Source organism: Panthera pardus, unplaced genomic scaffold (assembly GCF_024362965.1).
Source record: "Panthera pardus isolate Hobbes unplaced genomic scaffold, ASM2436296v1 HiC_scaffold_16, whole genome shotgun sequence".
Taxonomy (NCBI): Eukaryota; Metazoa; Chordata; class Mammalia; order Carnivora; family Felidae; genus Panthera; species Panthera pardus.
Window position 1 is genome coordinate 108,030,053 of NW_026526721.1, and position 25,257 is coordinate 108,055,309.

The 25,257-nt window shown below is 36.5% G+C and overlaps 1 protein-coding gene across 3 annotated transcripts; it reads left to right on the forward strand.

Annotated features, from left to right (window-relative positions):
* SLC33A1 (solute carrier family 33 member 1) lies at positions 1 to 24,796 on the forward strand. 3 transcript variants are annotated; one of them, XM_019440176.2, is made up of 7 exons: positions 15 to 1,337; positions 13,542 to 13,732; positions 18,647 to 18,831; positions 19,104 to 19,221; positions 21,702 to 21,917; positions 22,971 to 23,166; positions 24,503 to 24,796. In XM_019440176.2, the coding sequence occupies exons 1-6, from the start codon at positions 563 to 565 to the stop codon at positions 23,136 to 23,138; spliced, it is 1,653 nt and encodes a 550-aa protein (XP_019295721.2). In that variant the 5' UTR covers positions 15 to 562; the 3' UTR covers positions 23,139 to 23,166; positions 24,503 to 24,796. The 3 variants fall into 3 exon arrangements, with proteins under 3 accessions (XP_053759659.1, XP_019295728.2, XP_019295721.2); XM_019440183.2 differs by lacking the exon at positions 21,702 to 21,917 and having other exon boundaries at positions 14 to 1,337; positions 22,971 to 24,796; XM_053903684.1 differs by lacking the exons at positions 13,542 to 13,732; positions 19,104 to 19,221 and having other exon boundaries at positions 1 to 1,337; positions 22,971 to 24,796.
* Positions 24,797 to 25,257: the final 461 nt, after the last annotated feature.

Genomic DNA, 25,257 nt, shown 5'->3' on the forward strand with positions numbered 1-25,257 from the left:
CTGAGTTTCGGGTTCCTACCAACGGTTGTTTCCGAACTCGGTCTCGGGAGCATGCCCTGATCGGCTTGCTCTGGAGGCGGGGACAGGACTCATTTGAGCCTAGGACCACTTCCTGAGGCTCAACGCAGGAAGTTACCTGATCTCGCTGGAGTCCTGTAGAGAAAGTGCTGTCAGCTGCAGTGGTGGCGGCGAGAACTGGAGGTGGGTCGGGAGACTGGCCGTTCGGTCTCGCTGAAGCTAAGGGCCCGTTTCCATCGTGGCACCACGGCCCTCTCCTCCAGCCTCGAGCCCGGCGCGGATGCCCGGGGGACTCCTTCAGGCACCTTGACGCCGTTGCGAGGGCCACCTACCTGGGCATCGCCTGGGTCTCCAGCCAGGGGACTGGCTCCTGGATTCAGTACTCGGGGCCACTGTAAGAAGTGCCCTTATCGCCCCTCGCTCTGTCCTCCTCCCTGAACCATCGAGGCCCTGGTCCAGAGCGACAGCCTTGGACCCGGGGCTAGGAGGATCCAAGACGCTCAGTCCCGGCACCCCACAGACGGGGCTCTGCATCGTCTCTGATATGTCACCCACCATCTCCCACAAGGACAACAGTCGGCAACGACGCCCAGGGACTTTCAACCACTCTCTGGATATGAAGAGCGGTCCTCTGCCGCCAGGCGGCTGGGAGGACAGCCATCCGGAATTGGTGGGTGGGGAAGGGGACAAAGAAGCTCTTTTGCGGGATACCGACACTGGTGACTTCTCAAAACCCCCACGGAGCTGCCGGGCGGAATTAAGCAGCATTTTGCTGTTGCTTTTTCTTTACGTGCTTCAGGGCATTCCACTGGGCCTGGCAGGAAGCATCCCACTCATTTTGCAGAGCAAAAATGTTAGCTATACAGATCAAGCTTTCTTCAGTTTCGTCTTTTGGCCCTTCAGTCTCAAATTGCTCTGGGCCCCATTGGTTGATGCAGTTTACTTTAGGAACTTTGGTCGTCGCAAATCTTGGCTTGTCCCTACACAGTATATACTGGGACTGTTCATGATATATTTGTCCACTCAGGTGGACCATTTGCTCGGGAACACTGATGGCAGAACCCCCGATGTGATTGCTCTCACTGTGACATTCTTTTTGTTTGAATTCCTGGCCGCCACTCAGGACATCGCTGTGGATGGTTGGGCGTTAACTATGTTATCCCGGGAAAACGTGGGTTATGCTTCCACTTGCAATTCAGTGGGCCAGACAGCGGGCTACTTTTTGGGCAATGTTTTGTTTTTGGCCCTTGAGTCTGCCGACTTTTGTAACAAATATTTGCGCTTTCAGCCTCAACCCAGGGGAATCGTTACTCTTTCAGGTAGTGTATTTAAAACTATTACGCGGTGAGGATTATTTTACGTTTATGAATCCTTTTGACAGAGGGTGTGACGTTGGAGGGAATCTCATAATTTAATTTACTGGAGATGCTTTGGGGGGAGATTACCCGAGGTTAAGTTTTCTACTAAAATGAGCTTGAGCCAGAATGACTACATCGGAGCAGTCATAATTGATGAATACTGGGCAATGAGCAGGGAGAGGTAGCTCATCCAATAACATTGTTGTGTAATGGCAAACAAAACTCTCAAGTCTAGGGAGCTGCTGACACTTGACTAACACACAGATGCACTTTTTTTTTAAAGTTTGGCTAGTGTGAAGGCATGAATCCAGCCTGATTCCTGTGGTTCACATTTCCCTTTTCTCTTTTGTTGGATTGAGATTTCTAGTTCCTTGCTTTCTGGTTCATTTCTGCCTCTACTCTTATACCAAGAGCCCTCTTCTAGCCTTCTGGTGAATAGAATAGGGTTAATTTATTCATCATTAATGAGTTGGCTGAGTGACAGAGTTCTGAGGGCCTCCTGTGAATTAAGCAGAGTCCAACCCACAGAGATGGGAGAAGTGAACATTTAAGGGGAGCTCAGGGTTGCCAGCCACTAACTGCTTGTGAGAGTCAGGATTCAAACTGCAGCTTAACAGTTGACCCTGTTGAATTATAAGCTTCCATGAGGTGGATAAATGGAATTCTGGAATGCACAACACCAGGTGTGGAGACTGGGTTTGGGAGATGAGAGAAAAGTTGTGACCTAATTAGTAAGATTTTTTTTTGAATTGCTAATAAGAGTTTGAAGTTTATTCAGTAAGCAATTTTGTGTAAGTTCTACAAAATTTCCCCATTTCTTCATGAGTAAAATACATGTCCCTGGAAAGTTTTCTTTTTTCTTTTTCTTTCCTTTTCTTTTCTTTTCTTTTTCCTTCTCTTTTCCTTTCTTTTCTCTTTCATTTTTTTTTTTAAAGCTGTCCTAACAATTAGGAAACAGAAGTAAAATTATCAATAGTAGGAATAACCAATATCAGGAATATGGTATTACCAGAATTCCTCATTCTGGTAATGATGACGGATTTCAGAGATTCTCTTGAGATTTAAGCAGTTAAACTTTCTCTCATCTTCCCAGTACTAACTTAGGGATTCCTAACAGTGGAAATGTCAGGGTTAGTTGTGTGGTGAGGGAAGTGTAAGGGTTGTGTAATAAATTTAGGGAGTGTGGAGGATGGAGGGATTCACAACTGCACTACTCATCTCTTGAAATCTTACACGCTCCCTCTGTACCCATAGGCCCTATAAAGGACCCCCTTTTCTTTTTTTTTTTAACATGTATTTATTTATTTATTTATTTAGACAGAGTGTGAGCCAGGGGAGGGGCAGAGAGAGGGAGACTTAGAATCTGAAGCAGGTTCCAGGCTCTGAGCTGTCAGCACAGAGCCTGATGTGGGGCTTGAAGTCACAAACTTTGAGATCATGACCTGAGCTGAAGCTGGACACCTAACAGACTGAGCCAACCAGGTGCCCCAGGGACCCCCTTTCTACCTCCTCAATTTGTGAGTGAGCTACTACTACTGATGAAATGATCATTATACTTTTTCTTAGTTGGTTTGAGGCCAAAAATGGTTGAGAGATATTGCTTTGAGCTTAAACAGATTTGTCTCCAAGCATTCTGGAGTCCCGCTTCTGCTCTCTGGATAATTCTCTGCCTAGAAATACTTTATGAGTCCATTGTATTAGCACCTTACTGCTTTTTGTGCATCATTTCATTTGGTACTGGGACTGTTCATGTCACCAGGAAGGACTAATGAAATGATGTGTTACTTAACATGGAAAAGCCTCAGGAGAGAAATCAAGATTTTACAGGCTGTGGAAAATAAATTACTAACTAGGCAAATTAGTGCTTTTAAGAGTGGTTGATAAAACATCATTCCAGGAATGCCATTATGCATTCAGGAGCCATGTTAATTTTATCTTTTCTTGGCCACAACTCTTCCCCAATGGGAAGATCAGAATTGTGCTGCCATTGGATTTTTTATTTACACTGATTTGTTATTTTGAATAGCGGTTTGTTCTGTGGAATTTGAACTTTGATATCCAGGAAATTGTAAAAATAGCTTACTTTTTTTTTTTTTAAATTTTTTTTAATGTTTATTTATTTTTGAGACAGAGAGAGACAGAGCATGAATGGGGGAGGGTCAGAGAGAGAGGGAGACACAGAATCCGAAACAGGCTCCAGGCTCCAAGCGGTCAGCACAGAGCCCGACGCGGGGCTCGAGCTCACGGACCTCGAGATCATGACCTGAGCCGAAGTCAGACGCTTAACCAACTGAGCCACCCAGGCGCCCTGCTTACTTTTTAATTTAACGTTTTCTGTCTGTAGTAGACGACTGTGTTTAGCTCAAACACTTAAGAGTTAAGGTGTTAAGAGTTAAGAGTTGAAGAGTTTTCATTCACTTTTTTATTATTGTACATATCATATTTATAGTTTTGATCTTTCTGGAATGTAGTAGCAGTATAACTAAAAAAAATGTGTTTGTTTTTTTTTTTGGAATTTTAAGAGCATAGAAAGAATCCTGAAGGAAATAAAATTGCTTAGTTATTAAAAGAAGAGCCAAACACTGAGGCAGATGTTTAGAAAAATCAGATAATTACAAGGAGGCATAATTATTTTTTAGAATTTTAAAATATATTCTCTGATTAAGACTTTGTTTTAAGTTACAGATAAATAGAAATGGAATATATTGAGAAAATCCAGTTTTTGCCATTTAGAAAGCAGCAATCTAAATAATAAATTTAGAACATGAAGGATAAGATGAGAATGGAATCCTTTGGAAACAAAGACTTGATTATGCAGAAGTTGGCTTTTTGGCCCCTTCAGGGATCCAAGGCAGTCCTGAACTCAGAAGTGAGCTTTTACTGTCCTGCCCTGTTTGGTTTTCAGGGATTTTGGGGATCCAAAAGAGACATCGTTTTAAGTTAGAACAGATGATGAAAGTAACCCAGAAAAACACGGGGATTGGAACATAGTTTTATGACTTGAAAAGATTGTATATTTCAATTTCTTCTCTTTCTTTCTTTTTTTTTTTTTGTAATTTAGATTCTGATTTGTATTTGTGGAAACTGATATTTTTAATTGAGGTAAAATTGTTATATAGTAATATTAGTTTCAGGTGTACAGCATAATTCAATTTTTGTATGTACTACACAATGTTCACAGTAAATCTAGTTACCATCTCAATTCATTCCTATAGATAAAGAAACTGGGTCAAGCGCCTAGTTGGAGGTAGAGATACAGGATTCCCCCCACTATCTGAACATAGAACATTCTTAGGAAACTTGAAAGCCAAATTGTGTAAAGCAGAGGATCCACACTTTCTTTTACAAAAGACTTAACTAGTGTCTTTCTTATAGTTGTTAGGAAACTAGGAAGACACCTCAGGAAAAACCTTAAAACCTAAATACAATTTGTGCTGATTGGGCTTTTCTACTAGAGAAAAGTAGCACTCTGACTGCTGATGTCTGAAAACATCAGCCCAATCAGCCCTCTTCTGGAACGTCTGATGGTCTAGAAATGACAGATTAAAATTTTTTTGTTTTTTTAAGTAACGTGTAGCATTTATTCACTCAGTGCCTATTTGGTGCTAGCGATATGATAGGTGTTAAAATTTGATGAATAAGACCTGGAAATTCTCTGCTCCCAGGGAATTTGTAATGGGAATTTACAAACCAAAATGATGGACAGTGGAAGTGAATCAAGTCAGTTGGTACAGGATGTACGGTTTGGAGGGGAGAATGGTAACCTGAAAAACTCATGCCCATGTAAAGATGCAAGTTTCAATTTCAATAAACTCTTGTCTTGTGGCAATAGGATCCTACAATTGCTGGATCTTATCTGTGTTCAGAGAAACTAGAAATCCCTTTTTTATTTTGTCATTTAAAAAATGATTAATTAGATTCATATGAATTCTGTCTTTAGGCCAGATCCAATCTGTGAACTGGTAGTTGCAACCCATTCCTCTAGAAGCAGTGGTAACAACAATGAATAGAAGTGATTGGGATAGGGAGCAAGGTATTTGAGTTTGGGCAGGAAGTAGATTAGTCTGATACTGGAGAAGAGAGCTAAACATATTTAGAGCTTATGGATTGGTTTGTCTATAGGTAGGTATGCGCAGAGGAGTCAATCAGAAAAAAAAAAAAGAGATGTTTTGGAAAAAATGATGCTGAAAGAAAACTAATCAAACTGGCAATGAATATAGTTAAAACAGTATTTGTAAGATACTCCTTTGAACTAGAAGTGAGCAGGACCAATTAATTCTTACTTAGTGACAAATTTCTTTGCTTTCTGAAACAGAACTCATTAATATATTTTATGTGACTAGAAATGCTATTTAGAAGTGGACAGGACCAACTGACCCATTTCTAGATAGACCAGTTATTTTTAAATAGGCTGTAGTACATTCTTTAGCATATATATCTAGACTTAAAATATTTTCCTGCATTTTCAAAAGATAAAACTGTGGAGGTGGAGAACAGATAGGCAGTTGCTAGGGATGGTGGGTGAGGAAAAGGTGACTATAAGTGAGTGACAGCATGAGGGAGTTTTAGGGAGTGATAGAAATGTTCCATATCTTGATTATGGTGGCAGTGATTTAAAGTTTATAGAACTGTACACCAAAAAATTTTAGGTTTACTGTATAATCATTTAAAAAGTAATATTTATGGGCACCTGGGTGGCTCAGTCCGTTAAGGCATCAGACTTCGGCTCAGGTCACAGATCTCATGGTTCGTGAGTTTTAAGTCCCACATTGGGCTCTGTGCAGATAGCTCAGGGCCTGGAGCCTGCTTCAGATTCTGTGTGTCCCTATCTCTCTGCCCTTCCCTGCTCGCACTCTGTCTCTCTCTTTTCAAAAATAAATAAGCATTAAAAAATTAAAAAGTAGTATTTATAAAAAGTAAAAAAAAAATAAAATAAAATCCTTGAGATTAGTCCCTTTTTGCCTTGAATGGAACACGTCCATAAATCTGGTGGATCGTACATCTCCATACACACAAATTGAGCAGATTTGAACTTATTTTCAAATGTTACGATGCTAGTAATAAAGTGACATAAGTGGAGGAACACTGGAGATAGTAGATTCAGGAGGGATTAGATATTAAAAACTGGAGCCCACACCCCAGAAAGGTCTTACGAGCCTTTTTTCTTTTTAAAACAAGGCAAAGCTGTGCTTTTTTTGTTCAGTAAAGAATTCTGGGATTGATTTTGTATGGAAAAGTCAATTTACAAAATACACTCTAAACCAAAAAAATATTTGATTTTATTTGGCATATATTTTACTCTGAATTTCACTTCTGATTTTATTAAAATTTATGTAGAGACCAACTGAATTAGTCTTTACTATAAATTCATTAATGAAAGAATCATAGAACCTGACTAATTACCAGCAGTTTCCTACCTTCATTTAGTGTTCCTGAAAAGTATAATTTGAGAAAGCAAAAGAGACTTACCTTATAAAAGATGTTCTTTTCCTAGAAAACGAAAAAAATATATATATAAAGCCCCCTATTTCACCTGGTTTTTTGTTTGTTTGTTTTTTAAAGACACAATCTTAGGTAAATCTGGCATTTTATACATGATCTTTCTTTAGTTTTTTTTAATGATTTTGTTTTTAAGTAATCTCTACACCCAATGTGGGACTCAAACTCACAACCCTGAAATCAAGAGTCACATGCTCTACCAAATGAGCCAGGCAGGTACCTCTGTACATGTTCTTTAATTTCATTCTTTTAAATAATTACTTCATATCCTTTAATTTGGGCTTTTTATTTTACATTGTATATACTATATTAGTATAGGAGGTCACAAGAATAAAATTTATACATGAGTGTGCATGCTGTAACTTTAAAGAATGGGGTACATATTCAAAAGGCAAGATATAAGTTACCTTCCACCATTTCTATTCCTTGGTTTGGTGCTATCTCTTATTATTATTTTTTAAATTTCATTCTTTCCCTTCACTTTTGAACACAGTCCTTACTGGCTGAAGTCCAATGGTGATCAATTAAAACTACAGAATAAGTGATTTCAAAATACCTAAAGACTTCTTTTTTGATTGCTTTATATTATCTTGTATTTGAGACCTATATTTCTTATTCCTACCCCAGTTTTATAATTTTTGCTTCCTTAAAAAAACAAAAAAGAAAGAATCTTTGTGTTCTTAAATTTCCCATTAATTTAAAAAAATTTTTAATTTTAAAATAATTATAGATTCACAGTAGGTTGCAAAGAAATGTTTAAGGAAATCCCATGCACCCTTCCCTAGCCTCTTCCATTAACATCTTACATAACTACAGTACAATCTCAAAACCAAGAAATTGACATTGGTGCAATCCATACCACTATTCAGATTTTACCAATTATACATGTACTCATTTGTGTTTGCTTTTATGTGTGTGCACGTGAGTAGCTCTGTGTAATTTCATCATGTGTAGCCTTGCATAACCACCATCACCACAATGAAGATACTCAAATATACCATCACAAGACTCCTTTGTGTTGCCTGTTTATAGCTATACCCATTTCCTCCTCTCCATCCCTAACCCCTGGAAGCTACTAATCTGTTTTCCATCTTTATAACTATGTTACTTCAGAAATGTTATGCAAATGAAATCATTTGGTACATGTTCTTTGGAGATTAGCTCTCTTCACTTAGCATAATTTCTTTGAGGTTCATCCAGGTTGGTGCATGTATCAGTGATCTGTTGCTTTTTCTTGGTGAGAACTATTCCATTTGTTAGACATACCATGGTTTATTTCACCACTCATCCATTGAAGGGGATTTGAGTATTTTCCAGTTTGGGGCTATTTTTATGTGAAAATAAGTCTTCATTACTCTGAGATGAATGCCCAAGTATGCAAACGCTGGTTTCTGGTAAGTCCATTTTTATTTTGAAAGAAAGTGCCAAACTTTTTTCCAGATTGGCATGGATACACCATTTTGTCTTCCTACCAGAAATATATGAATGATTCTGTTTCTCTATCCTTGTCAGCATTTGATGTTATCATTATTTTTAATTTAAGCTATTTGAATGTACTCTGCATCTCATGTGGTAGTTTGGAATGTTCGTTGTCTACTGTTTTATAAATGTCTAAATTCAGCTTACAAAAAATGATTTACGGGTGTCAAGATATAGGTTAAACAAAAGCTGAATGCAAGAACCTATCATAGCATCAGAGTAGAGATATATGTATATGTGTAAAATAGATTTTGTGCCTGACCAGAACATATTTTAAAAAATTAAAAGAGTGATTCACTTCCATCCATCCAGTGATAGAGGCCCAGAGTTAGCATGAGATGGGAGCATTGAATCTATTGGTTTCTCAGCCTCAGCCTTGAACCTTGGTCTGAGTTTGAGCCCAAATGTTGGGACAAGATGGCTCAAAATAGCAAGATAGCTGCTTAATCCAATGCTTGATTGAAGAAACAATCTCTTCTACCCCAGAGGAAAATCTAATGCTGGAGTTAATGAAAAGGTATGTGATCTCAAACATGGCTTCATTTTCCTAAGGGGTTAGGAAAACTAAGGGATTAGGAAGGTTTCAAAATCCTCTTTGTATTTTGAGTTTTGCATTACATTGCTGTCTTTTAAAAAGCCTAATCCCCAAATCAGATATGACTATATTGTATAATCAAATAATATTTTCTGGGAGGGCTCTACGACAGCATGGATATTTTGAGCAAATGTTTCAAAGAGAGATTTGTGGCATAGAAAGGTCAGTTTCCGCTAAGAATCAGGTGGTGACCCAGGGCCGAATACACTATTTCTATTTCAGTTTCCTGCCCTGTGAAAATGAGAGCATTGGACTGGATAATGGGTGTCTACAGTCCCTTCACGCTCTAACGTGTGAAATAGAGAGCTGTGCCAAAAGCAAGAAGGTGAAAGGAAGGCCTGACATTTAGAACAAAGTTGAAGTTTTGCTTTCCTGTCACTGACTTCTGAAGGACTTAAGTTAACTTCCATAGTATGAGAGTTGGAGAGAGAATCTTCATCTGAGACAAGGATGGTTGTATCAGACAATATTACTTAATTCTTCTATTTCTTCTGATGGTGGCAGAGTGAATCTACACCTAGTCCAAAATTGTCTGGGGACCTAGTCCAAAGCCTTGAAAATGTAAAAGCTTTTGAAGTCTGATATTTTATCTTAAAAATTCTTGGAAATTTTGCCATCCCTGTTTTTTTTGGGGTTTTTTTTGTTTTTGTTTTTTTTCATTAAAAAGGCTTTCCTTTAGGGGCGCCTAGGTGGCTCAGGCGGTTGAGCATCTGAATTCAGCTCAGGGCATGATCTCACGGTTTGTGGGTTTGACCCCACATTGGGCTCGCGGCTGTCAGCCTGTCAGCACAGAGCTCCCCTTCAGAATCCTCTGTCCCTTACTCTCTCTGCCCCTTCTCCACTTTCTCTCTCAAAAACAAACAAAAAAAAGGCTTCCCTCTAAACTGTTGAGTAAAATGAATTATTTAGGAAGATGTACCATGTTTATTTATTCTATGGCTTTGCATACCCTTTGCCATACTGCCATATGGGGAGATTGGAAGTGAGGACGGGGAATATAAGTAGCCAGATTAAAGGAGTATACTGAAGAATCTATGTTCCAGACTTCATGGAGCTAAAATGGGTATCTTCTCAGGCATATCTGGTTGATATGAAAGAGCCTAATTGCTGTAGATAGGTGTATCTGAGCATCTGGGTAGTAAAATGAGAGATATTATTGCTTTAGAATCAGATCTAGTTTAGACCCACCTCTGGCACTTTGTAGACTGCAATTCTGTTTCATTGTGTATAAAGTGAGAATAAGGGGCGCCTGGGTGGCTCAGTCGGTTGAGCGTTCGACTTGGCTCAGGTCAAGATCTCGCAGTAGATGAGTTCAAGCCCTGTGTCAGGCTCTGCTGACAGCTCAGAGCCTGGAGCCTGCTTCCGATTCTGTGTCTCCCTCTTTCTCTGCATCTCCCCTGCTCATGCTCTATCTCTCTGTCTCAAAAATAAAGACAAACATTAAAAAAAATTTTTTTTTAAGTGAGAATAATGCTACTTGTCTTGGAGAGCGACTTTAAGATTTATTGCACTCTCCTATGTTTTGCTTTGGCATAGTAGGCACTTATGTGCTACGTATTTATATCCTTCTTGGTTACTGGTGAATTGGCACATGCTCTTAAATTTTGCATTTATGGGAGTACTAGATAAGGTTTAGTGGCCACTTCAGAATATTTTGTTTGTCCTATAGGTCTTTGCCCAAAAGTCATGTTTATGAAATATGAACATCAGCTTTGATATCTTAATCATACACACACACACACACACACACACACACACACACACACACACACATATGAATGAAATTTCAGTAATGAAATATTTAGATTATTTTTGGTAATAGTATCTTTGCAATGGTTGGTATATCACTATGGATGTTCTCTAGCATCAAAGCAATGTTAATAAATAATAGCCTGTAGCCTAATGATAATTACTATTTATGGTAATTATGTTCATAAAACTTAGTATATTTTCTGGCAGTGGCTAAGCCTCTTTTTCTGAGCTGTTGGCTTCATTCTTCTCTCCATGTGAGCTATTGGGAAAGCCTTTGAATTAGGGCTCTGAACTGATATGTTCTCACTACTTCCTCCTTTCTATGTACTGTTATTTTATTTAGAGAGCACAAAGAAATTAGAAATAATCTTACCTGGGGGGCCTGGGTGGCTCAGTAGGTTAAGTGTACAATTTACACTCAGGTCGTGATCTTGTGGTTCTCGAGTTCGAGCCCCATGTCAGGCTGTGTACTAACGGCTCACAGCCTGGAGCCTGCTTCAGATTCTGTGACTCCCTCTCTGCCCATCCCCCACTTGTGCTCTATCTCTCTCTCTTTGTCAAAAATAAATAAAAATATTAGAAAAAATAAATAAAATGGATACCTTTGTGTTTAAGAATGTTTCATATTTTTCTTTTAACATCTAAAATTAATTATAAATTTCTGATGGTGGAAAAAAGAATTGACTCCAAAAAACAAATCTCCATGTATGTTTAAAGACTTAGTTTCTTTAATTCGCATAATTTGAATAGCATTGTGGAGACTGAATAATTAGCCAGTTCTAGTGGATTCTTATTTCAACATTAACTTTTAAAAAAATCTTTGTGCAAGCAGTGTGAAATAATTGAAAGAGTATGAAACTCCAATTCAGAAGATTTAGGTTCAAATTCTGCCTCTTAATTATCTGAACTTTGGCAAAGATTTAAATATTCTGAGCTTCTTTTCCTCATGTGTACCCACATAATAATAATGCCTGCTTTGCTTGTCTCACATGTTTGCTGTGAAAATCAAATGAGATAACAAAGAAAGAAGCATTTAAGTAATAAGGTGAGGGATGCCTGGCTGGCTCAGTCAGTAGAGCAGGAGACTCTTGATCTTAGAGTTGTAAGTTTGAGCCTCACCGGTTCCACACCGTCAGTGCAGAGCCTGCTTGGGATTCTCTCTCTCATTCTCTTCCTCTGCCCCCCTCCTGCTCCTGTCTTTCTCTCTCAAAAATAAATTTAAATAATAAATAAATCTTTAAAAAAATGGTAAGGTGAAATTGGTCTAAACAGATAATTCCATATGCCTGGGGTGCCTGGGTGGCTCAGTCGGTGAAGCTTCCGACTTCAGGCTCAGGTCTTGAACTCACGGTCAGTGAGTTCGAGCCCCACATTGGGCTCTGTGCTGACAGCCCAAAGCCTGGAGTCTACTTCAGATTCTCTCTCTCTCTCTCTCTCTCTCTCTCTCTCTTCTCTCTCTCTCTCTCTGTCTCTCTCTCTGTCTCTCTCTCTGTCTCTTTGCCTCTACCCCCCTTGCACTCTGTCTCTGTCTCTCTCAAAAATAAACATTTAAAAAATTAAAAAAAAATACATAGGTAAAATGCTTAGCACATTTGTGACACATGCACACTTAATAAATGGTGCCTCTAATACTACTATTACTTTTAATTATTACACAGAAGCTTCCAGAAATTATTCATTCCCTGTGCTTAATTTGTTTAAAAAAAAATGGCTAATTGTCCAGCTGTCTTTCACTGAAACAACCCAAACAGTACTCTTCATTTGTCCCCATTGTGCATGTACAAGTAATGAGGAAATTCCTTCTGTATTACACTGTTGAAGTCTATTTTCCTAAACAGATAAAAACATTAGAAAGTTTAAAAATAAAAGTTGGAAAATGTAAATGAGCATCTGTTGTCTAAGTTGTCACAATTCAATAAAGAACTGAAATGGCTTCTGTGCTTAAGTATGACTTATGTAGAAAAGCATACAACTCGATCTAAGGATTGTGAGTTTGAGCCACACGTTGGGTGTAGAGATTAAATAAATAAACAAACAAATAAACTTAGAAAAAATAAATATGACTGATGGATCATATGGTATATGAAAATCATCGGTCACCCCTAGCTCACACTTTCCTTGAAAATGACATGATAGACTTTGGTTTCATTCAGCCCACAAATAATCTGCATTCCATTTCTTTTTCCTTGTTAGACATCACTGTTTATTTTGTCTGTTTAATATATGTTCAACAGAGCCAGGACTGTTTATCTGCTATGCTTGATATGTTTGTTGCCTTGAACACCTAAGTATTGGTTTTTTGTTTGTTTGTTTTTTTTTAACATTTAATTGATGGGGCTCGTGGGTGGCTCAGTCGGTTGAGCGTCTGACTTCAGCTCAGGTCATGATCTCATGGTTCATGAGTTTGAGCCCTGTGTCTGGCTCTGCAGACAGTTCAGAGCCTGGAACCTGCTTCAGATTCTTTGTCTCCCTCTCACTCTGCTCCTCTCCCACTTGTGCTTTGTCTCTGTCTCTCTCTCAAAAATAAATATTAAAAAAAACCCCACTTAATTGAAGTAAAGTTGTATACAGAATTATTTAGTATCAACGCAGGTATGTCAGTTCAAAAGTTAGTTAACAGGGGTGCCAGTTGAGCGTCCAACCAGCTCACTTCACGATCTCATGAATTATGAGTTTGAGCCCCGCATGGGGCTCTGTGCTGACAACTCAAAAGCCCGGAACCTGTGCTTATTCTGTGTCTCGTTTCTCTCTGCCCCTCCCATGCTCACACTCTGTCTCTCTCTTTCTCTTAAAAATAAATAAACAAAAAAAGTTAATAGATTTTAACTTTTTAATTTCAGATTTCCTTTTTTTCTGGGGAACTGTATTTTTGATAACAACAACTCTAGTTGCCCTTCTGAAAAAAGAAAACAAAGAAGTATCAGTAGGAAAAGAAGAAACTCAAGGGATCACAGATACTTACAAGCTGCTTTTTGCAATTATAAAAATGCCAGCAGTTCTGACCTTTTGCCTTCTGATTCTAACTGCAAAGGTAAGAGATTTATAAAGCAAAATTTACCACTCTGCTAGAATTACCAATATCATGGAATATTTCCTTTGCCTTTTCATATCATAAGTCCCTTCCTGCTACTATTAGAATTTAACAATATAAAGCAGTATTTTCTGTTTATTAAATTTGTTTTAAAAGGTGTGATGATATCAAATGTAATTTCAAAGTAAGCTAACTCTCTTGGGATCTTGAAAAGAATTATGCCAATTTGAAATACTTCTAACAAATGTGAAATTTTATCTAATGAATGATATTATTGCTTGGTATGGAAATGAATGCCTTGAAAAAAATAATAGTTCACTACTGTTATAATGAACATACATTTAGTATCAAAAGTATTATAATTATTTACATAGAATGTGATCTACAAAGATATGGAAATATATAAGCATTAGAAATCTATTTAAAAATCAGTTGACTTATTTTTTTTAATGTTGGAAAGAAATATACCATAAATAAATGGGCATTTTGGTGACTTTTATTTTATTCTTTATGTTTTCTGTATTAAGATGTCCTAATTTTATAGTCCAAAAACATTTTTAAAGATATTATGCTAGAGGAAAGGTAAGTATATTTTGTTATAGTGAAATATTGGTAGTGTTAGAATTAATATTCCTAGAATCTGAAATCAGTTATAGGAGTTTCATATTACATATTTAAAGCTATCTACATAAACAGTTTATAGGTGTCTTTTGACACTCCTGAAGTAAAATCTGGAGCCTCATTGTTTTTGAAAGGAAACATTGGGAAGGTTAAACTTAAGATTCAACTTTAGGAAATAATGAAAAGTTCAAGCAAGATATTATCTAATTACATCATTTAGAGATAATCATTGGTAACACTTTGGTATATTTTCTTCCAGCACTCTTTTTTCCGTGTGTGTATACTTTACATATGTAAATATAATTAATGTTATAATCAACCAATTAATAATATAGATGTGTATTTATATACATATATATATATATATATATACAAATATGCATGTAAATAAAAGGAATTGGATCATATAATATATAATTTTTATCTCATTTTTGTCTTATTACTCCATGTTCCTTATCATTAAATAATTTTTGAGGGGTGCCTGGGTGGCTCAGTTGGTTAAGCTTCGGCTCAGGTCATGATCTCATGGTTCATGAGGTCGAGTCCTGTGTCGGGCTCTGTGCTGACAACTCAGAGCCTGGAGCCTGCTTTGGATTCTGTGTCTCCCTCTCTCTCTGCCCTTCCCCACTCATGCTCTGTCTCAAAAATAAACATTAAAAAAAATTTAAAAACATTTATTTTGAAAACATACTTTTTTATACCTGTGTAATTGTTATAGTATATCAGTTTGCTGCAATTTACTCATTTTTCTGTTGTACATTTAATTTGCTTATTTTATTTTAATTTTTTAAAAATGTTTATTTTTGAGAGATTGCAAGCAGGGAGGGGCAGAGAAAGAGGGGGACAGAGGATTCAAAGTGGGTACTGTGCTGACAGCTGAGAGCCCAATGTGGGCCTCAAACTCACGAACTGTGAGATCGTGCCCTGAGCCCAAGTCAGGCACTTAACTGACTGAACCACCCAGGTGCCCCTAATTTGCTTACGTTTTTTAATTATAAAAATGCACTAGTGACTATTTTTGTGCATATACATTCTGAATATTTCCTTTCAGTAGATTCTTAAATAGGCAATTAGTGGATCAGTGAATATGATTGCTAAATTGCTTTTTAAAAGATTATAGTTATACTGTTGCCAGCAATGTATAAGAATCTTATGTCCCCCTTTTATTTTTAAAAAAAACTTTTTTTTTTTAATCTTTATTTATTTTGAGAGAGAGACAGAGTGTGAGCAGGGGAGGAGCTGAGGGGAGGGAGACACAGAATCAGAAGCAGGCTCCAGGCCCTGAGCTGTAAGCATAGAGCCCGACATGGGGCTCGTACTCACGAACCGTGAGATCATGACCTGAGCAGAAGTCAGACGCTTAACCGACTGAGCCACCTAGACGCCCTTTATGTCCCGCTTTTAAAGTAAACCTGGCCAAAAGTAACACCTCTTCTAAGTTTTAATGTGTTAGGATAGTTTTCTCTGCTTTTGAGTTTTATAATCATTGGAATATCCCATATGTATTATGTCTGGCTTCTGAATTCTTCCACTTAATGTGTATTTGTATAATTTATCCATATTGCTATTTATCGCAACAGTTTGTTCATCTCATTGTTTATAATATCCCACTATATAAATATGCTACAATTTATTTATCCATTCTATCACCAAATGTTTAGTTATTTCTACTTTTGGACTGTATTTTTATTAAAATTAAAAATAAAATATGAATATTCATAAAAAATATACATTACTTTTGGTGAACACGGATGCACATTTATGATGGGTAAATACCTAGGAATAGAATTGTGGGGTCACGAGAAAACCTTTAGTATATACTGCCAAACAGTTTTCTGAAGTGGTTGTTTCCACTTTTCCCTACCGCCAGTGGTGTAAGAGAGTTCCAGTTGCTTCACAGCCTTGAGAAGACATATTTTGTCCTTTCAAATCTAGCCTTTCTGGTGGGTGTGTAGTGGAATCCCATTTTGGTTATAATTTGCATTTCTCTGATGACTAAAGAAGTTGAGCATCTTTATATATGGTTATTGGCCATTTGAATATCCAGAGCTACCTTATTCTTTAAATTTGTAGAAGTTTTATATATGCTGGGTGTTTTGTTAGATATTTGTACTACAAATATCTCCTACTATAGTACTTTTAAGATAGAGTAAATGTTGAAGTTAGTTTGTATATCTAATATTTACAAAGACAGTGGGTGAAATAGTGAAATCCTTTTCTGGAGTTAAGTGAAATGTCTTTGACCTTTAATTCTTCCATGGTGAAATTTGCCCTTTGGCTCCATTCCAAGAAGTTAAAGTGCATACTATTATAATTCCTTTAAAAAATGTTTTTTAGGGGGCGCCTGGGTGGCTCAGTTGGTTGAGTGTCTGACTTCGGCTCAGGTCATAATCTCACGGTTTGTGAGTTTGGGCCCTGTGTCAGGCTCTGTGTTGACAGCTCAGAGGCTGGAGCCTGCTTCGGATTCTGTGACTCCCTCTCTCTGCCCCTCCCCCACACGTGCTCTGTCTCTCTCTGCCTCTCAAAAAAAAAGAAAACTAATAAAAAAAAAAGTTTTTTAGTATTGATTCACACTTACTGAAAATTTGTTTATATAGTTGAAAGACTTCCCATATATCGTTACTCAAATCCTCCAATTGTTAACATTTAATTCCACTTTCTGTATTCTGTAGATTTGTGCTCTATCATATATTTCTTCTGAAATATTAATTTGTACATATTATGTGCCCCTTTATCCATAAATGCCTTGAGTATGTATTTCCTAAGAACAAAGGTTTTCTCTTCCAAGCCACAACTTAATTAAAAATTTAAAAAGTTTAGGGTGCCTGGGTGGCTCAGTTGGTTAAGCATCCAACTTGGGCTCAGGTCATGATTTCACGGTTCGTGAGTTTGAGCCCCGTATCAGGCTCTCTCCTCTCAGCACAGAGCCTTTATGGATCCCCTGTCCCCCCCTGTCCCCCCTTAATAAGTTTATTAAGTTTTTTAATAAACTTAAAAAAATTAAAAATAAATAAAAAGGAAGAAATTTGAAATTGATATAATACTATTATCTAATCACAATCTATATCCAAATTTCACCAGTTGTCCCAATAACAGCCTGTATAACTTTACTTTTCCTGGTCAGGGCTCCAGTCCAGATCACACAGTGGATTTAGCTGGCATCAGCCTTTCTTTGTCCTTCATGACCTGATATTTTTAAAGCATACAGGCCAATTATTCTGTAGAATGGCATCCCATTTATGTGTAACTGATGTTTCTTCATATTGAGGTTCATGTTATGCAAATATTGATGACTTCAGAGAATTACATCAGGAGCCTTATCATGTCCCTTTATCCCATTAACCGTTATTGACTTTGATTACTCAGATAACCCATTGTAAAGTTACTATTTTTCTTTTTGTAATTAAAAAATAATTTATGAAGAGATACTTTGAGACTCTCTAAATATCTTATTTCACCCCAAACTTTTACTCACTGCTTTTAGCATTCTTACTCTGTTTGTTTTTGCTTTTTTTTTTTTTGTTTTTTGGCTTTTGCTTTCTTAAAAATTAATCTATAATTTTTCTTCCCTCTCATTTAGCCCTTCAAGTATAATATTTTCTTGGAATTACTTTTGAAATGTTAAATATTTTTGGAAATTTTATTATGATTAGTCAGAAATCATCAAAATGTATTTGTGTGGCAGTGGTGCTTCATTTTATTTATTTTTATTAAAAAAATTTTTTTAAGTTTATTTGAGAGAGAGAGAGAGCATGAGTGGGGTAAGGACAGAGAGAGAGAGAGAGAGAGAGAGAGAGAGAGAGAATTCCAAGTAGGTTCTGTGCTGTCAGTGCAGTTCCCAGCGTGGGGCTTGAACCCATGAACCATGAGATCATGACCTGAGCCAAAACGAAGAGTTGGACACTTAACCGACTGAGCCCCAGTGATTCTTCATTTTAGCCAGATTTTATTTGGAGTCAATTAAAAGCTTTTTTTTTTAACTTAAAACATAGAGATCAGTAAGTTTGGGTTTGAACGTTGTTTATTTTAAGACATTAAAGTTTTTGAAATTTAATAGTAATTACAAGCATCTGCATTTCCTAAAAGTGCTGAATTTTCAGTTGTTCTCACTGAATATTGTTAGTAGACCACAGGACAAAGTGTGCCTTCCATAATTTGATTGTTGTACCAGATAGAATAATCTATTTTCTTGTAAATCAGTAATGACATTGAGGTCTCGGAGAACTTACATATGCTTGGGGGAAAATATTTTGTAAGTTACAAATTAAAATACTTTTTGTTTTTATATTGCAGATTGGTTTTTCAGCAGCAGATGCAGTAACAGGACTGAAATTGGTAGAAGAGGGAGTACCCAAAGAACATTTAGCCTTATTGGCAGTTCCAATGGTTCCTTTGCAGATAATATTACCTCTGATTATCAGCAAATACACTGCAGGTCCCCAGCCACTAAACATATTTTACAAAGCCATGCCCTACAGGTAACAATGAAATAAAACCTTACTATATAAGAAAGGTTAAATGAGTAATATTCGTCAGTATCATTAATGCCTGTGTGTAAAGTATATATGAATAAGACTTGAAAAACGTCTTCAACTGCAATATCATTAAATGCACTTTTATCTCTTTTTAACTTCTTAACAGGTTTTAGATAGCAGGCTTCTTTCACATAGTAAGCATACAGATTTCTGTTTTTGTTACTATTTTTTAACGTTAATGGAAGTAAACTCCATGTGTCTTTCTTTGTCTATAGATTATTGCTTGGATTAGAATATGCTCTACTAGTTTGGTGGACTCCCAAAGTCGAGCATCAAGGAGGATTCCCTGTATATTACTATATCATAGTGCTGCTGAGTTACGCGTTACATCAGGTAAGTTTGCCGTGGTTTTCTCAGGAAGTAAACTGTTTTTGGCAAATAAAGAAGACATTTTTCTAAAGTTGCCTTGAAATAATGATGATAAATTTTAAGACCGAAGCATGAATCTGACACTGAAGAAATTATTTAACAATGAACTTTAAACCTAGTGGCTTTTGATTTATTGAGCTCTATTTGTAGAAAGTTTCTTCTTCATTTTTTTTGTCCATTCAACCAGTGTGTGTTACATTACAGAATTTATTCCAAAGCCAGTAATTCTACCCTTACTAAGTATCCCCCAGTCCGTGTGTAAACTTGGGTTCTTTATTTCTTCTATTCCACATGCCTTTTCTTTCTGAAAGTACTGAGAAATGATGGCTACTGAGCTAGAGATCCCAGGTTTTCAGTTTAGATTCTGTATTGAAAGTTATGACTGACTCTTTGTGATGTTGGAAGTTGTGTGTTAATATGCTTTCTCTTTCTTTATTAGGTATGTTTTGCCATCACTAAACTGTAGACTCCCAGCAGTAAACTTTGGGACTTGACTGCATTTATTACCAATTATATTTAAGAGTCACTTTGGATTTTTCTCTGGAACCTAGTTTAAATTCTTTGAAAGTTGTATCTATAAATTCTTCACTTGTTTTTTAACTAAAACCTAAAAATATGGCTACCAAGTTATCTCAATAATTTTTTGCATACAGTTCATTTAGGAGAACTCCATAATGGATCTGTCCAACTAATTGTATGTTTATTTTTAGTTATTTATTAAAATTTTTTTTAATGTTCATTTACTTATTTTGAGAGAGAGAGAGAGAGAGAGAGAGAGAGAGAGAGTGTGTGTGTGTGTGTGTGTGTGTCTGCTAGCAGGGGAGGGGCAGAGAGAGAGAGAGGGAAATAGAGAAAGAATCCCAAGCAGGCTCCATGCTGCCAGTGCAGAGCCCAGCACAGGGCTCAAACTCACAAACTGTGAGATCATGACTTGAGTTGAAATCAAAAGTCGGATGCTTAACCGACTGAGCTACCCAGGCACCCCAAATAACTGTATGTTTAAAGAAGTACTTTAAGGAGCACCTGGGTGGCTCAGTCAGTTAAGCGGTTAAGCGTCCGACTTCAACTCAGGTCATGATCTCATGGTTTGTGAGCTCGAGCCCGAGTCAGGCTCTGTGCTGACAGCTCAGAGCCTGGAACCTGCTTCAGATTCTGTGTCTCCCTCTCTCTGCCCCTCCCCCACTCAAACTATGTCTCTCTTTCTCAAAAATAAATAAAACATTAAAATTAAAGTAGTACTTTAGCTTAGTAAATGTTTCACTCTCTGTGTAAGTAAAGGAAAACTACAGTGAAGTAATCCAAAATCATTTGTTTGGCTTTGGATTTCATAAAAAAAAATTTCTAAAGTGTTGTTGATTGTTCAGATAGCCGGATGCTTTCTGGGAAAAATAGTACAATGGCACGTAAATTTGAGAAATAAATGATACATGACATAACCTCTCTTTATGTAGCATCTTAATCATTCTTTCAACAAATATTAATCGGACACCTGTTCCATGCCAGGAACCATTCTAAGCACTAAAATATAACAGTGCATATCCCTGCCCTTAGGGCGTTTATATCCTAAAGGCTTTCAGAGACCTATAGTGAAAGAGACCTATTTATTTTTTGTGAAACTTAGTGTTTCTCAGTCTTATTTGTCTTTGGAACTCCTTTTTCTATGAACATCCCATGAAGCAGTATTCAAAGGAATACAGTTTTGGAAACATGGTTTGTTTCCATGTTCCTAAATGGAGGGTTAATTCTTGCCTCTTAAGGAGATTTTTCTCTTTAGTTTGTCTCATGAGTTTTGTAATGTCATTTTTCTTTCATGGATATAAAATAAAATTATATACATATGTATGTATATAATTATATATTCATGTTCCTTTGGATATTTGATTGCTTACATGTGTAGTATACATATCTATCTATCTATCTATCTCTATATATGTATATGTATATGTATATATGATGTATTTAGAAACAGTACAAACATGGGGTTTTGCTAATTGCTATATGTATCCTTAGATGGCACCCTATCTGTCATTTTCTCTATTGCGCCTTCCTTGACTACTTATTGTAGAATTAATAAGTAGACTATTAATAAGTAGAATTAGTAAGTAGACTACTTATTGTAGAATTAATATCTCATTTATTTGGTCCCCAGTAGCACAAAGTGTGTACTTCTACTTACTTACTGTATTTCATCATAATTATTTATTTCTTATTTTCCCAGCCTAGAACAAGTTCTTCAAGGGCACAGACAGACTGTTGTCTTATTCATCTTTTTATTGCCATGGTCTGACCTGCCCTATAGTGGGTACTAAATAAATCTTTGTTGATTTGAGTTTAATAAGGGTCATGAAAATTAATTTTTAGGTTTGTGATTTTGATGTTCTTAATTCAGACCGTAGTTTTATAAGGTCTGATTATGCTAAAGATGTTTTATATTTTCCTTGTAGGTTACATTGTATAGCATGTATGTTTCCATAATGGCTTTCAATGCAAAGGTTAGTGATCCACTTATTGGAGGAACATACATGACCCTTTTAAACACTGTGTCCAATCTGGGAGGAAACTGGCCTTCTACAGTAGCTCTTTGGCTGGTAGATCCCCTTACAGTGAAAGAGTGTGTAGGAGCATCAAACCAGAATTGTCGAACACCTGATGCTGTTGAGGTAAGTATTTTGTAACTATAGATAAAATTAAGCTAATATTAAGATCCTGATTTTCAGGGGTGTCTGACTGGCTCAGTCCATGGAGCACGTAGCCCTTGATCTCAGGGTTGTAAGTTTGTGCTGCACATTGGGTGTAGAGATTACTTTAAAAAATAAAATCTTAGGGTTGCCTAGGTAGCTCAGTTGGTGAAGCATCTGACTCTTGGTTTCGGCCCAGGTCATGATCTCACGGTTCTTGAGTTTGAGCTCCACCATTGGGCTCTGTGCTGGCAGTGCGTAACCTGCTTGGGATTCTCTCTTTCTCTCCCCACTCACCTGCTCACACTTTCTCTCTTTCAAAAGAAATAAAATAAAACTTTAAAAAATAAATAAAATCTTAAAAAAAAAAGAAAGATATTTTCTTATTTTGCCTCTAGAGGTACTATGTCTTTTAAAAAATTATGTCTGGGGTGTCTTGGTGGCTCAGTCAGTTAAGCAAACAACTTAGGCTCAGGTCATAATCTCACAGTTCGTGAGTTCAAGCCCTATGTCAGGCTCTGTGCTGACAGCTGAGAGCTTGGAGCCTGCTTCAGATCTGTATCTCCCTCTTTCTCTGCTCCTCCGCCACTCGTACTCTGTCTCTCAAAAATGAGTAAATGTTAAAAAAAAATTGCTTTTTTTTTAAAGTATATTTTGAAGGGTAGAGCCTGTGACTCTTGATCTCCAGGTCATGAGAGCCCCACATTGGATTCTTTAAAATATAATAATAAAAAAAAATAAGGGGAGCCACCCATCATGGTTCTTGAGTTCGAGCCCTGTATGTGGCTCTCTGCTGACAGCTCAGAGCCTGGAGCCTGTTTCAGATTCTGCGTCTCCCTCTCTCTGCCCCTCACTCTCTCTCTCTCTCTCAAAAATAAATAAACATTAAGAAAAATTTTTAAAAATAAACAATAATAAAAAATACTTAAAAAATATTTTTTGTTAATCTCTTAAATTACAAAGTAGAAACATCTAAATTGCTGAATACTTCCATTTTGAAACTGTGAAATATTTATTATAATTTTATTTTTGCAGCTTTGCAAAAAACTCGGTGGCTCATGTGTTACAGCGCTGGATGGTTATTATGTAGAATCCGTCATTTGTGTTTTTATTGGATTTTGTTGGTGGTTCTTTCTTGGTCCAAAACTGAAAAAATTACAGGATGAAGGACCATCTTCATGGAAGTGCAAAAGAAGCAACTAATGCATTCACTACTGGACATTCTAGGAAGGTAACTGCAGTTTCATTTTAATTCAGACAGCTATGATAATCAGTGTACAGGAGTATAAAATGTTATTTTAAACACAGAAATTATTAATATAAAATGCCAAATGATTAAAAAATAGAGACCTCTCTGTATAGTTGATTATATTTTCCTTGCCTTGTCAATGTATTTAAAGTTTACTTAAGGTCAGGACATTGGTTCTAAAACAAGTTTTCTGGCCTTGTTATTTGATTTATATCTTTTTAATTTACTGACCAAAGTATGTTTTAACCTGCAGTGCAGTAGTCATGGGTGATAACCATGCAGTCAAGTATTGTTATCAGTACCTATCATTGAGCTATAATTAAAATTTTGGTAAAATATATTAAATAGAACAAAGCTTGATATCCAGGTACTAATTACAACTAGTCTGGCCTTGTTGGCAGTTAAATCTTACTTTGAATTGCAAATTGGTTAAATTCTATGTGGAATTTACTGAGAAGAGAATGTAGACTACTGAAATGCCTTTTTAGTTGTTATTCTTCTGACTATAACCACATTGTACTAATGAATCTGTGTTAAAAAGACTCTTAAATGTATTTACTGCTTTTGTAAGCGTTAAAGATTTATAAGAAGATTATTCAAACTATTTTTTATAAAATGAAAGCTATGATTTTTAATTTAATGATTCCCCTGTTCCCCTTTTTTTGAAAGCTATTTTGATTCTGTGTTAACTTTTACCCTAAAGCTTACATATGTTTTTTGTCATAAGTGCTTCATGGCATACAGACAGCTCATGAAGGGATCCAATTTAGTGTTGTATGTATGTTCATGGCAAAGTTTTGAAAATAAAAAATGTTTTTCTTCAAGCAGTTTTTTTTATTACTGAGAGGAAAAAAAAACAGTAAAGCTTTCCGATTAAGTAAAATGTAAATGAGTAATTTAACCATAATTTTAAAGACTAATGCTTTAGAGAGACAAAGACATTTTGTGCCTTTGACAAGTTAAATCGTGTTGTGGAAGATGGTTTCTCAATTAAGCACTTTACTAGTGAGAAAACACCTCACAATTTATATGAAATCAGGTACTGTATTTCCACTTACAACTATCTGTTTGTAAACTGTAATTTCCAGTGGAGGATTGGTATCCCAGGAGAATTATGCTTTTGAATATGTTAGCAACTCCCAACATATTATGTATACCCGGTAATAAGGTTCTTTGCATATTTTGTGTTGTGTATTACTCTGACTCTAGAGATTATGTAAATCCTTCCAAAGTTATAGAAAAAGAAAGATTGAGTTTTACTTAATTTTGTGTTTGTGGGAAAATACTAATTTTTGATTTTGTTAATTTTATAACATAGGTTGAATTTTAGAGTGGGTTTTTTTATAAGTAATGGAGGATAAAAATGGGTGGGAGAAAATGGCACTCAGCATCTGAAGAAAGATGGAGGCAGTGACCTCTAGAACTCATGCATTGCCATTGGAAAGCCTGTGTTGGGCATCGATGCCAGATCCTGAAGAATCACCTGGAAAAACAGCCTAGAAACAAGGAGGCTACACCAACCTATAGTCTACCATACTTTGTCACATGGGTTGTCCATTATCATGTATTATAACCAAAATGTTTACTTGAATAAAGAAAAAAACCCACTTAACTCTCAAATGTGAAATGTATTTTACTTTTTAATTGTTGGATTAAGAAGGTCACATTGCCATAATTACCTTTCATTTCTTACCCATTCCTAAAATTTACATACTTTCAAACATACTTTGAAGTCGACAAATCTTTAATGACTTGAAGTATTAAAATATATTTTAAGCCTTTAAGGTGAAAGCTATTAATTGCATTTGCTCTAGAAATGAACAATTATTTTGGATTATAGTTGTTTGGTTATTTGGGTACATGCTTGTAATGCATACCAAAAAATGACTTCTTAATAGCTATGTGCAACTAGGTTGTATACATTGATCACTGATGGCATCTTATAAATGATCTACTTGAATCTGAGGATCTGTTGATGTTAAATCGGTAGTATTATAAAAATACTACCTATTTTTCCATATCTTTTTCTTTACTGATAGATCTGATAAACTCTGCCCACAAGTATGAACATTA